The sequence below is a fragment of the Ciconia boyciana genome, chromosome 7 (genome assembly GCF_034638445.1).
Source record: "Ciconia boyciana chromosome 7, ASM3463844v1, whole genome shotgun sequence".
Lineage (NCBI taxonomy): Eukaryota > Metazoa > Chordata > Aves > Ciconiiformes > Ciconiidae > Ciconia > Ciconia boyciana.
This window is the reverse complement of record NC_132940.1, coordinates 6421229-6434974: the sequence shown is the minus strand read 5'-3', so window position 1 is coordinate 6434974 and position 13746 is coordinate 6421229. Positions and strand designations below refer to the sequence as shown.

Here is a 13746-nt window from a genome sequence, read left to right as displayed (position 1 = left end):
CAGCAGTGACATGGCTGCAGGTGCCAGTGCTGGGCGGGAGCATCCCCCAGGACCGGCAGAGCTCCAGGATGGCTCGCAGCCCCCCGAGCCCTCAGCCCACGCTCGAACGTTCCCTCAAGGAGGGAGAGAAGCTGCACAATCGCAGCCAGCTGTATCCTGCCTGAACTAGTCAAAGGCAGAGAACAAGGCTCAGACAGCAGCTCCCGGGAGCGTTTCAGGCACCCAGCACTTGCAACCACCCATCTAAAGACCTAAAAAGCCCCAATATTTCCCCAAGTGCTGCAGCAGACTCTGATGCCGCCCGTCGGGGAACCAGGTCAGCCTGGTCCAGGTTTCTCCATCTCCAGCAGCCGGTTCAGAGCCTGGAGCCGAGTTGGATCCTGCAATGGTTGCATGCACCCACCCTCCACCGCAGCCAGTCCTTGCCCGAGGAGGACAGCAGACCCCATTGCAAGCCTATATATGTACATAAATACATATATATATATTTTTGAAGGTGACACTTGTGTTCCTTCCCCTCCCTTGCTGACCTCCCAGCAGTGCCGGACTCCAGCAACGGGAGATAGCAAGACCCAGTTCCTCTCCCAGGGCATCCCTGATCTGTAACCTGCTGCATGAGAAGCCATCCTCCATCGCCGCGCCAGCGTCCCAGCTCCTCCGGCCGGGGGAAACCCTGGGGGACAGGGTGCAAAAAAAACCATTCCCCCTCGCCCCCTTTTAGCCCCAGAAAGCCCTCCTCCGCCTGCAGCCAAGCAGGCTGGGTGCCGACAGGGCGAAGGTCTGGCACAGCGCATCCTGAGCCTGGCGCAGGCAAGAATGACCATTTTCCTAGGCTAAAAGCTGAATTTTCAAAATGCTTAAAAAAACCCCCAAACATAAAACAAGCAAGCATCATTAAACCAAACCTCTCCCAGTCCCCCGGGTCCTGCACAACGGAATCCCCATCCATCTTCTCGGCCTCAGCCAGACCCCCCAGCGCTGGCCACCTCTTGGCTCTGCATCGCCTCCGCTCCCGCATCCCAAAGACGGGGTTTGGTCCTCGATAAATAAGGGTCAGGAAAAAAAATCCCCCCCCCCCCGCCCCGGATCTGGCAGCAAACACCAGGAACAAACTGCAGAGCACCGAAATCAAATGTTTATGTCGATATTTATTACAGCATGGGGAGGGGGGAGAATGGGGGAGAACCGTTTCATTCAAAAAAACCATCCCATACCAATGAAGACAATAATTTAGCTATTCATTTTAAAATACATTAAAACCGGTCCTTTCATTTCCTCACGTCAGAACAAAAAAAAAAAAAAAGGGAAAAAAAAAAACCAAAACCCAAGATGGAAAGCGGAAAAGGAAAAAAAAGTTGACCCCTCAGGGAGCCCCTGGGTATATTCGTGATGCAACAAATCTGCATGGGGTTATTTCTCAGCGTTACTTGGAAAATATTAACCTGACTGTAACTATGAGACTGACACCCTCAGACCCCCCATCCCACCCGCCCCTCCCTCCCCAGCAACTTTCTACAGGTAAAGCACAATTAAAATGCCTAGGAAAAAGAAGGCAAACATTTAAAAAAAAAAAAAATTGTATTACACACTAAAAAAAAAAGTTTTGTCATCTCATGTCTTGCAGTCAGAATAATAAAAACAAGCCAAATGTTCCCCCAAAACATTTCAATGAAGGGGTGCGGAAAAAAGACATCCCTTTAATAAAACATTATCAACAAATATCGTACACAAACTACAATGTATAATAATTACTTTTTTTTTTTTTTTTTCCCCTCTCGGTAATTTTCGAACCAGACTACAAGGTAAGAAAAAACACTGAAACAAGATACAATGCTTTCAATAATCCGCACAAAGGTCAAATCCAAGGGAGAGAATATTTTACAGAATATGATATACATGGAGCAGAAATGGGAGCTGGAGAAAAACAAAGACCAAACTACAGGGTAGTGTCATGTACAGAGATCCCAACCCGCCGCCTTGGCTCGTCCCTTCCTCTCCCGCCAGAAGGAAGGGCCTTCGATGCTTGCCATTAATTTTTATTTTCTTATTACAGAGCGAGCCTACAGAATAGCAAGGTTACATTTTAACAACAAGAATTCCTTAAAAAATACCTCCATCCAGTTCCAAATCATAGATAAGTGAAACCCTGACAAGAGCACATCTCTAAAGAAAAGAAACCCACCAAAATACCCCCAAAGCAAATAACCCCCCCCCAACCCCAAAGTTAGCTGGAGATCACAGTTTCAAAGTCCCAGGTCAGATTAACCCTTTCTTTCGGTGGATTAAAAAAAAATATTTAAAAAAATCAATTTTTGCAGTGAACCAGCTGAAGGACTCTGGGGAAGGGAGGGACAGAGATTTCTTCTTGTACTCAGAGGGGGGGAAAGACTAACACAGTGCATGCCACAGTCACAGAGAGCAAGATCACGATTCATTCGAGGATGTGATCCTAGAAGGGGTCACCTGCGTTAACAAGTTTATAACAAGGTGGTGGAGTCTCTTCCCCAAAGCAGATCTTGTTAACTGGAGGAGGAAGCGTTGTGCTGCAAACGAACCAAAAAAAACCCCCCCAAAAATAGAAGGGAAAAAACCCCCAAAACAAAAAAAAAACAGGCCTTCTGAACGAAAACCACCATTGTAAACTGTCCAGTTTATTTAAAAAAATGACTACAACAGAGACAACATGAGATTTCATATCTAGACTAGCTTCCTGATGTCGCACGGCACAAACATACAACAGGTTCGGTTTCTGTCTTTATTTAAAAGAACAAAGCAAAGAGATCGGAGTTGGGTGCTAGAGGCTTCCGTTTGTTTCCAAAAAGAAGTGTCATGTACATATATAAACCCTTCCGCACAAAGAAGGGTCTTGTCATGTCTTGAAATATTTTAAGTTTTGTCCTTCATGTTTTATGGAATAAAAAGTTCAGCCTTTTTATTGCATGAAACTAAACCTGGGGTTTTGGCCCCCGCCACGCGTCTCCCTGCCCATACACCTAGCTTCTTCTTCTTCTTCTTCTTGCATAATTCGTTGAGATCCTCCGAACGGCAGCTGACTCTCTTGATCCTGGAGAGGAGGAGGGGGAGGGAAATCACACACTCATCGTCATGCTGGGGGAATACTGGAAGAGAGACAGAGCCAGGGTGAGAAACCAGGCGGGCCAGGCCCCCCAGACACCGAAGGGGGATGCAAAAGGAGGCTGATGACAACTATACAGCAACATAACTGGATCTAAGAAATCAGGAGGAGAGGATATGCTGGAGACTCAGTCTTAGTCTGGAGACTTATCAGGGCGTAACTTGCTCTGTAACTTGCTTTTCCAGGGAGAAAATCAGCAGAACAGTATGGGGTGAGATGCAAATTAAAACAAGTAATTAACAGGCACGCGTGTATAAGCTGCTAATAGAGGAAGAAGAGGAGGGATGTCTGCAGCCACGCACAGTGCCTTGAATCGGCGAGGCCAGCACAGCTGGCTGTGTCCACGCCGGCTCCCCTCCATCCCGCAGGATCCTCTCCCCTCCCTCGGGACACCCCTGTCCTACCGAGGACCCAAGCTTGCACCCACCAGCGTATTTCCTCCTCCCCACTTTCTGTCCCGGAGCACCTCACACATAGCACAACCTAGGTCCAAAAGGCACCCACCACCAAGCCCACCCGCCCCCGTGCCAAGACGCCCTGGGGACCGTCCCCCCGTCCCCAGGGAGGCACTCACTCACATTGTCATTTTGGAAGGAATGGAGAAAGTTGCCTCCCAGCTCCCCGTCGTCTCTTGGAGTGCCCGGGGGATTGCTAATGCCACTTATGTTGTTTGGAGAATTCTGCAGGAGATGGGGGGGAGGTGGTGAGCAGGTCCCTGCACCCCCCAAAATGCCGTGGGGGCCGGACACAGCCCCGCCTGTCCTGGTCACGTCGCCCCGACGTGTCCCCATCCACTGGGGTCACACCGGCAGTGCCAAGAAAAGGGGGGCCCACACACCCGCTCTGCAGCTCACTTACTTTTGGAAGTCCATCTATGTCTCCTGACCCTGCACAGGGGAGGACACAAAAGGAGAACAGCCTTATTGAGCATGCAGCGATGGCCCCCGCTCCCCCCTGCCCTGCTCCCCGCCAAAGCCCCGCTTCGGATTTCCAGCTCTGCTTTGAGCACTGGTCCGAACTGGGGGCTGACCCCGGGATGGGAGCAGGCACTGGGATGCTCTGCCAGCGTTCCTGGGGAGCGAAGGCACGGCGGGGCTCCCCAAGCCCTCTCCCCTTACAAGGTGTGCACGGGTGCTCACCTAACGATCCGTTCATGTGATGGGGCTCCATGCCGCCCATGCCGCCCATGGGGCCGTCGGAGCCGGGGCCCATCGGGAACTGTGGAAGAAAAAGGTGACAAACCCAAAATCAGCCACAAAACCACCCTGCACATCTGCCATAGCCCCGGCGGCTCCTGGGGACCGTCCCCTCCCCAGCCATCCCTCCGCAGCGGGGCGAGAGGAGGGATGCATCCACCCCCGAGGCTGCAGGGCACATCTGGGGGTCCGTGGTCCTGTGGGTTCACCTATAAAATTTGGCCGGACGGGTGCAGGCAGACCCAGACCCACGGCAGCACAGAGGGCTCCCTCCAACCAGCATTTAATGAGATTTAAGTCTGCCCATATCCTGCAAAACACAGCATCTCGCCGGGCACACAGCTGCCACCACCTCGGCCAGAGCAGCAGGACCGCCGCTCTCTTAATAAGCATAAAAAATTAACAAAGTCACCGAAGAGTTAATCACTTTTTGATGGTTTGTTTTATTTCTGTTTTGTAACAAATGGCTGAAATCAATTAAACTGCTTTACTCTCAACTGATGAAGTTAATTATGATTTGTTATGGTATCTGATATGTAAATTATTAGAAAGCAGACTTACATTCGATCGACTGCCTGCGGGCGGTACTGGATTAATCATTGTGTAGATGTTGTCACTTGAATTTGTTGAATCTGTGGAACAGTGAAGCCCAATAAGTCGGGTGATTAATTCATTTCTTAATTAAAACAAACTCATGCCACTTGAACTCATTCTTTTGTATTTTATCACCTAAAATTCCCTCTAAGTACCACCATTTTCTGGCTAATTTGTATTTAATGAAGATCCACAAAGTTTTTAATCACAGAAATTCAACTGTGAAAAATAATTCAACTCCTGGCTGGGAAGCGCGGGGAGGTAATTCCCCGACACGTAGCACTCCTCACCTCCCCCCCTCCCCGAGCCCCGCAGCATCCAAATCCATAGGGAGATATAGGAGCATCCCCAAATGCCATCCCGAAGCCAAGCAGCCCATGCCGCTCGCTCCTCGGAGAGGCAAAAGCTACACAAATTGGTTATCGCCGGTTGGGCAGGGGTTGCCCGTGCTCGGTGGTGCAGCCCCAGGTATGGGGGTCTTCTGGCAGGGGAAGGGGCAGCATCCCGGGAGGGCTGGCCCCGGAGAGGAGGGTCTCGGGGGGCTCGTACCTGCGGGACTGGGCATGATGGGTGTCCCCGGAGGACCGCCGCCGCCGGGTGGACCCTGCGGAGAGACAAAGCAGGGGTCAGACGGGCGAACACGAGCATCGCCTGCCTCCCCACATTTTCAAACGCCTCCCCCAGTTGGACCTCGCACCCCCAAACCCATTCCGGCTCCCCCCACGGCACAGATTCCCCCCCAGACTGCAAGAGCTCCCCAAGCCGTAACATCTCTGCACCCCAACGACAGGATGGACAGACGGAGCAGGACTCACCACGTATGTACCAGGCGATGAAGAAGAGTATGGGATCTACAGAGAGAACAGAGCCGGTTTCAGCCGCGGGGTGTACGGGGGCTCCTGCAGGCTGGACCCCACCAGGGCACAGCCGAAAGCCCCTGCCGCCCCCCCAGCCTGGCCAGGGTGGGGGTCCCAGGGCCCACCAGCCCCGCAGCTGCACCCCGCCGCAGGGAGAGCAGCAGAGGAGCAGGGCTGAGCTTCAGACGCAGCGCCTGAACAAGAGGCTGGGGAACCCCCTCTCGTTAGCAGGATTCAGCTAATGGGGAATGGCCTCGTTTCTGGGATGGTCCCTGACCAGTCCCGCTCTTGCTTCAAGGACCGTGGGATACTCACTGAGTTAGCACTGCTGGGGTTCGGCCATGGTCTGCCGGCTCCCGGCCCCCTGGGATCAAAATTAAACAGGGGAAAAAAAAAAAAAAAAAAAAAAAAGTTGTGTTTTTATCCGTACGGTCCCACAAAGCCCGAGACGGTGGCCAAACATCCCCAGAGCGGGGTTTGCCTTACATGTTAATTCCAGGCATGCCGGGACCTAGGGAGTTGGGTGGAGGTCTCATGCCGCTGCCGTAGTTCTGCAATGATAACCAAGGGTCAGTCTACCATAATGGGAAGGGAAACCGGAGAAGACAAGAGAAGGGAAAAAAAACCCCAAACAAACAAAAACCCAAGAGGGTTCATTTGCAAAAATGAGCTTTAAAAAAATATATTAGGTGATGATGAACGTCGAGGCAATTAGCAATTGCGTTTATAAAAAAGCCAGGCAGCCGAATACAGAAGGGGAGCCAGGCTGAGCCCCAAAGTCCCTCCCGGTCTCCGAAGCCACGCTGGTGGAGGGGAAACAGCCCCCTCCCAGCTCCGGGAGACAAATCTGCCCACGGCCCCCAGGCACCAACAACAGCCTTTTGGGTTCGTCTTTTTGTGCAGGAGAAAACAGGGGCAGGAGGAGAAAAGGCGGCGTCGCTTGGAAGGCTGTTGCTGCAGCGTGAGGAAGGGAAAAGGCTGCGTGAGCTCCCCCCGCGATGGAGCATCCCCTGCTCCCAGGATGACGGCCGGAGTAGGGAAAACCAAGCCCGCCTTGTTTTCCAGTTGCTTCCCAGCTCTCTGCTACATCCCCCGGGGCGGGCGAGGGCAGGCAGCACCTCAGGGCTCCTCTCCTGGCTTATTCCACACCGGCTTAGCCTCCAGCCGGGACCGGGAACCTCAGATCTGCGCCCTTCATGTCCTAAAACCAGCTCTAGTACAAAGCCAAGCCCAAGGCAGCGAGGGAAGAGGAATCCCCCGAATGCCGCACTCCATTTGGTCTGCGCTTTGCTCCCTGTGCCCTCCGGGCAACGCGCAGCCGGATTTAGGTCACGCTGCCGCTCCTCCCCTCCTACCTTCTCCCTGCGATGCATCTTTTTGGGCTGTATTTCTGCCATTTAGAGAAAAAATTACTAGGGCAGGAGGGGGGATGGCTGGCTGCTTCCTATTTTGCAGCCCCTCGGAGCGCTCCAACCTGGATTTTAAGTGCAATACTTCAGTGCCATCGATTTCTTCCCTGGATTTATGGATGCACCGGAGCACGGTGCTCTGCTGAGGGCATCGCCAAAGTTTGTTTTGAAGAGACAGAAAAGGGTTTTCCCCAAACAAATTACCGGCAAGTCCTTAATTTATCGAAATTCCAGCCATTTACACTGAATAGCAGCATCAAACCCCTTGTTTAAAAAAAAAAAAAAAAAGCTCAGCGTTTTTAATTGGAGCTGAAAGGCTGGAAAACGAAGCCATCTGAAAGATGCTCAGGGCGGGTGGGGAGGGAACGCAGCTGTGCCGAGCGACCTGGATGCCGGGCTCCGGCAAGACACCGCCGAAACCCAGCGAGCTACAAACCCTCTTCACAGAGGCACCAGCAAACCTCATCCTGGCTTCTGCAGAGCTAAAACTGCGACTATTAAAGGGAAAAAGGCAGCGGCGATCAGCTGTAAGGGATGATTCATCGTCGGTGCGTAATAAGTAGCTGTTGTCAGGATGCTGGGATGTCCTGGCTGGATGCTCTGCAGCCCTTTGGGGTAATTTAAGGAGTATTTGGGAAGGTCTTGATGCAAAGCTTAAAGAAAAAAAAAAGTCCTGGGCACACGAGGTGCGAGGGGCTGCTGGGTTTCATTGGATATTTTTGGTGGTTGCCTGCGCTCATTCCTGGATGGCTGTGAGGAGGCAGCGCCCCGTGGGTGCCAGATTGCGAAGCCCAGCACTTCCCCAGGGGAAGGCTGCCTTTTAAAAAGCCTCTCCCTAATGTACGTACACAGGGAACGGCAGAGTCAAAAATAAAGCTCTGAACATTTCACAACTCCCGCCGGCTCCCAGACCTGCCGCCATCCCACGCGGCGCTGAACGCGCGCTCGCGGCTTCCAAGTTTCGCGGAGAGCTTTGCAAGTGGGAAGCGAGCAGCCTCCCCCAGGCAAACCGCCGCTGCTCTCCTTGGCGCAGGCCACGCTAACAAATGCCATTTTTTTTGGGTGCGATCCTCCAGGAAAGGAGGATTTTAAGCAGAGCAGCAGCACTCAAAGCTTCCCTGGCTTTGCTATTGGAGGGCTTGTGCGTGAAACGATGCTTGTGCGGGGTTTTTATCCCCTGCCCTAGGATGGATCCGGGTGCCTGTGGAGATGGCCGGGCATCCCTGAGCAGAATCCTCAGGCTGGCGTTAAAAAGAGATGACACAACTCCCTCTTTACACAATATTCGCTTATCTCAACAGTCTCCGGGGGAAAAACAAAACAAAACTCCAGCGCACCCGCTCGTCTCTTGACAGACTCTGATCCTCGTGCTACAAACTTGACGTAGGCGACGATGCAGAGAGGATAAACCTCCAACCAAAATATGGTAATCTGGTTTTGAAGTCTCGTAGAAGGAACAAACAGGAGTGAGTCAACAACAAGCCACTCCGTAAAGTGAATCAACGGAAAGACAGCATATATTAACCCAGATCTGCTTAATTTCAAGAGTTTACTCCCCTTTCCTGAAATAGAGAGCTCAAGCAGGCAACAGGAAGGGCAGGCAGAGGGGAACCTCACAGAGGAAAGCCTTATTCCCCTGCTAAAGGGATCTCTGCCATTTCTTTTTATTTATTTATTTTTAATGCAAGCCTCCTTTCCCTTTCCTGCTGTTAGGGTCGTAACTATTTCCCAGGCAGGCAGCGTAATGCACTCAAAGGCTGCTCCGGCGCGGCGCTAAGTGCCATCCCCTTTGACGGAAGGGCTGGAGGGAGGTTGCGAGACCCTTAATGAGCTCTGAAGACCTCACTCCCGGTAAAAGGAGGGATTTCCAGATGCAAGACTAATGTAAAATGCATTAACGCTAATGGGGGGACAGGGTGTGGGGGGGAACTCCCAGCCCTTTGAGCCCCAGGAGGTTGTTTCGATGGTGCGCGGCGTTTGCCAAGCTGTAAGATGCTCTTTGGCGCTGGGCTTACCTGCGGACCGGGACCCATGGGGCCCATCCCTCGCGGAGGATTCATCCTTTGCATGGGGCCGCCCATGTTAGGGTGCCCTGTTGGGAGGAAAGCAGGGCCGTTACACGGCACAGCAGCCACTTCGGGTCCCAAATTAACAGCTAACGAGAAACGTTAACGTTCAACCCTCCTCTGCTGGGTTTACCTTGCTGTCGCGTGGGATCCATCGAATTGGGCAGCAACGGCTGTGTACCGGGAACGGCGCCTGGGGGCTGGGAAAACAAGGGGAGGAAGATTGAAAAAAATAGTAATTGCTAAAACGCAGCCTACAGAGATAGATTTGGGTTGAGGCTTTAGGCTTTCGGGGGGCTCCTCGGTGTGCTCCCCGGGATGCACCACCCCTCCTGCCACAGCACGACCTGCGGCTGCCCGAGCATCCCGCACCCCGCAGCGTCCTGCTGCATCCTGCAGCATCCTGCATCCCGGGCGTCTTCCTACAGCCTCTGGGCGTTTGCCTCCCCTTTCCTTTCACAAACACCCTCTAAAAACCAAACAAGGCACCAGCGTTTCCTTCTCTCCCCGCAGCCTGTGTGCTGTCAGGCTGTCATATTTTAGGGGAGCGGGGGAAAGCCTGAGCTGCACGGGGCAGAGGTGTCAAAGCCGGCAGGGAAAGGAGACGGGCAGCGCGGCTCCCCGGTATTTACACAGCACCAGGACCAAACCGTACAGGTCACAGCGATTCAGCAGCTGCCGGCGGGGAGATGCTCCATTTGCAGCAGACCAGCATTTGGACCTGTCCCCATGCAGGCAGGAGGGGAAGGCAGATCCCCCCCTCCCCAAACCCAGCTCTGCTCAGGCAGCGTGGCTATTTAAAGTTCAAAGGCTGCTCCGAACTGATAAAGGGAGAGTAAAACACAGATACCATCTGCCTGGGGGAAGCAAACTGTAAATAGTTTTGCTACAGCGCTGCCTTTTATTTGAATACCGACACAGCCAGATCCCGCTGCTGGAGCACAGCGTAGGCACTGGGTGTGCACGGACGCGCCGAGGCAGAATCTGCCCAATCCCAATTTTTCTGCAGGCTGGAAGCTGGCAGCGGGAGGAAGATAAGCAGGGGGGTTGTAGCGATGGATATTTACACTTCTGCTGCCTGACCTTCCTGCCTGCCTATTTATGCCTCTTCTCCCTCTGGATGTGACCATAACCTTGCCAAGCTCTGGGTAGGTACAAACCTGTGTTTTATACGTGGTCTTTGGGGGAAAAAAATGAAATCTTTCTAATTAACTTTACCCATTCCTGGATGCACGACCCCACTGCAAAAGCAGTCACCCCAAACCGGTTCCCTGCCTCTCCTCCCTGCCCCAGCTCGCCATGCTCACCTCCAGCGGCGTTCGGGACCAGCCTGGGTACCACAGCAGGACGGGGACCCATTAAAACTGCCCCGTGAGAAGGTGCCGTTAATTAATACCTCGCTAAACCAGCCACCAGTGCCCTGGGTGGGAGGCTCTTCCAGCCCAGCCGGGCTTGGGGGTCCTACATCAGCCCCCCTTGAGTTTTTCTCAGCTACATCTCAGCTGTCTCACCATCATTTTGCAAATTCCAGCGATTCAAGTCTCAAATCCAGCAAGCACAAACATGAAGCAAGCTGCTACATCCCACTTCCTGACTATTCTGCTCTTCCTGCTAATAAGAGCTCCATAAAAATAATGTTGGTAGCCAAAAAACAAGCTCCCAAGACAATTTGGGCACAGTCACCTTTGCTACTCAAAGGAATTAGAGGTTTCTTTTAATTTCCCTTTAATGACAGGTGACCTCTGGTTCGGTCATTACCCTATGGATCTGCACGGCATCATTGGGAACGAGATGGATTCCCCAACCAAAGGCCACGCGTTCAGGCAACGCGTGGGGTGGAAGCCTCCGTCCGTAAGGCCAAAAACAAACTGCCCTTGTTTAAGCTGGGATAAGAGGATAAACCCAACCCAAAAAATTCAGCAGTGACCTGCCCCGCTTGACCCCGCCGCTGATCTAAGCGCTCAGTCAACCCAGCAGCAGGATTATCTCCATCACTTTAATTTTCTGAGATTGCAGGGAAAATCCAGCCGGGCAGGAAGCCTGCAGCACGGCCGTGCTGAAAACACCACAAATAAAAAGCGGCACATGCCCCACCACCGTTTATACCCTGGATATGCCTGAACCTCAAAAAAAATTTAAAATAAAACGGTTATGTGACGCTTGATGCTCCAGCACCAAGAAAACGGAGGATGCTCGAGGGAGGCGATGCCTCCCATCCAAACCTGAGGAGCGTCCGCAGGACACCTGGCCCTTGTCCCCCTCCCCAAATACAAGCCATCCCCAGGAAACCCGCCGGCACGGAGCCCGGGAGCGCAGTACCTGGTTGCCCATCCTGATGGGGGGCCGGGGACCTCCGGCGTAGCGCGGCGACATGAACGGCTGCGGGGACATAAAAGGGAGGTCAGCGCCGAGCGGCGGGGAGGCAGCACGCTCCCCACGCATGCCGGTTAGACTGTACACACGGTTTTTGGTTTTTTTTTCTGGAGACATCCTTTTTAAAAAAGTTAAGTTTCAAAAGGAAAAAAAAAAAAAAAAAAAAGGTGTCCGGAGTCCATTTTTTAAACATTTTCTCTGTAGATTTATTGTTTGAGAGCGTTTGACATCGGCAATACTAGGTGAGGCTGTTAAAATTAGTGCATGGGAAACCCTGAGTGTTAGATACTGTTCAAGTTTAAATATATAGAGATATATTAAAAAAAGTGGCAAATAAGCACATACAGACACGCACACACAAAAAATCCCCCAATGCTAAGTACTGAAAAAAAAAGAAGAAAGACTTAAACGTTACTTTTTTACCACTGCTGCTACTAACAGAAGCTTAAAAACCCACATCAAGTTAAATTTCTCAGGCTACCTTGGGAAGGTAAAACAGTCTGATACCCACGATTGACTTCTCAGTCCATTGACAACTGCACATCCAAAAAAAAAAAAAAAAGAAAAAAGAAAAAAAAGGGGAAAAAAAGGGTATTTCGCTTCGGAGCTGGGATGCCCGGGGGGATGCTCCCCAGGGGAGCGGGTACCCGCTGCCCAGCATGCTTATAGAGGGGAAAAAAAAAAAGCAAATCGAGCGCACGTCCCGGTTCACAGCCCTACCCATCGCTAGTGTCTTTACCTGACTGTGGGGTCCCATCATGCTGTTAGGATTGTGGGGTGGAGGCTGTGCGTGTGGCGAGGGCTGTGACCCAGGCGGTCCCTGTGAGGTCAGACAGTAGAAGGAGGTTATAGATTAGCACATGAAAGCGCAGAAAGAGCTAAAAAAAAGGATTGACGGGTGGACCTGTTTTGTCGGGGAGTCGGTTCTCCCATTTTAAATTTTTTTTTTTTTCCTCTTTTTAATTGAGTTTCTATTCATTTGTAGCTGAACAATGAATAATGATATATGCAAAAAAAAATAGTAAAAATCAGAACATCTGTCAAAATACAGCAGCCACATTGACGGTAAACGGTCCGGTAGTTTCAACCAAGTCTGCAATGATAAACACACAGGGAAACACTTTGCAACAGCGTGCAACGAGGAAGAAAAAATATGCAGGAGAGGACCAGAGAGGTTGGGGGAAATACAAAAAACACCCCCAAACAAAAAAAAATATCATTTTTTCCTCTCTCATCCTGAAGGCTGGAAACACCTCCGGGGGTTTTTTTTTTGACCATGGTTCAGTGGAGGTGCTGGAGTGAGCGCAGAGGACGAGGGGCACGTCCCAGCTCGCGCCTGGGCAGCGTTTGGCCGGCACAACCAGGGCTGCATCGCCAGACCGTATGGATGCAACATCCTTCCTCGAGGTGGATTCCCTAAGGATGCGAGTAAAATGGCTTGCGAGCAAAGAAAGGATGTCTAGGGGAAAAAAGGAGAGATTAGTTGGTGCAGGTTTAAGGCTGCAATGCAGCAGCCGCTGACATTTTGGGCTTGAACGCCCACTTTTTTTTTTTTTTTTTTTTTTTTTAAATTTCCCTTAAAAGCACGAAATGAAAATTTGCTTGGAAAAACCGCGAGCTCGGTGCAAGAATATACCGGTGCGTGTTAACGTAAGGAGCAAAAAAAAAAAAAAAAAAGTATTTTTTGAGTCAAAGGAGATGTAATTGGTAGAGAAAGCAAGCGGGCTTTGTCAGTAGGTGATGGGAAGCGACGGCAGGCTCCAGGACCGGCGCCGGAGCAGATGTTCCCTACCTGCCTCGTTACTGATTTCAACAAGTGTTCGCCTTCTAGCTGCTGCCAGCAATGGCATGGTTTGTTACCATGAGCAATTTTCTTAATTAACAGACATTAATTAGCCATTTAGCAATTTTGCAAGCATTTGTTTAGCAGCTTTCCTAAACATGAATACCACTGTGATAATGGTACTGATTAGAGGGTCCCCTAATTAACAGTACAGGGAAGGAAAATTGAAATCACATAAATTAAAAAGGGAGGGGAAGTTAATGAAGGCAGGACATATTTGCACCTGCAAATCTTTTGTACGGCGGAAACTTGAGTGCAATGTAAATAAAGTA

At 51.4% G+C, this 13746-nt stretch overlaps 1 protein-coding gene across 6 annotated transcripts in view; it reads right to left on the bottom strand.

Annotated features, from left to right (window-relative positions):
- Positions 1 to 2633: 2633 nt before the first annotated feature.
- SSBP3 (single stranded DNA binding protein 3) overlaps positions 2634 to 13746 on the bottom strand; it is a 54341-nt gene continuing 43228 nt past the window's right edge. The window contains exons 6-18 of one of the 6 annotated variants that reach the window (XM_072866442.1): positions 12371 to 12451; positions 11578 to 11637; positions 9392 to 9458; positions 9208 to 9284; positions 6270 to 6334; positions 6099 to 6147; positions 5742 to 5777; positions 5476 to 5530; positions 4894 to 4964; positions 4276 to 4354; positions 3995 to 4023; positions 3715 to 3816; positions 2634 to 3064 (exon numbers count right to left, since the gene is read on the bottom strand). In XM_072866442.1, the coding sequence (XP_072722543.1) occupies positions 2933 to 3064; positions 3715 to 3816; positions 3995 to 4023; positions 4276 to 4354; positions 4894 to 4964; positions 5476 to 5530; positions 5742 to 5777; positions 6099 to 6147; positions 6270 to 6334; positions 9208 to 9284; positions 9392 to 9458; positions 11578 to 11637; positions 12371 to 12451 (903 nt within the window). In that variant the 3' untranslated portion in view covers positions 2634 to 2932. Of the gene's footprint in view, positions 3120 to 3714; positions 3817 to 3994; positions 4024 to 4275; positions 4355 to 4893; positions 4965 to 5475; positions 5531 to 5741; positions 5778 to 6098; positions 6148 to 6269; positions 6335 to 9207; positions 9285 to 9391; positions 9459 to 11577; positions 11638 to 12370; positions 12452 to 13746 lie in introns of all 6 variants that reach the window. The other 5 variants (XM_072866444.1, XM_072866443.1, XM_072866446.1 and 2 more) reach the window with 5 other exon arrangements.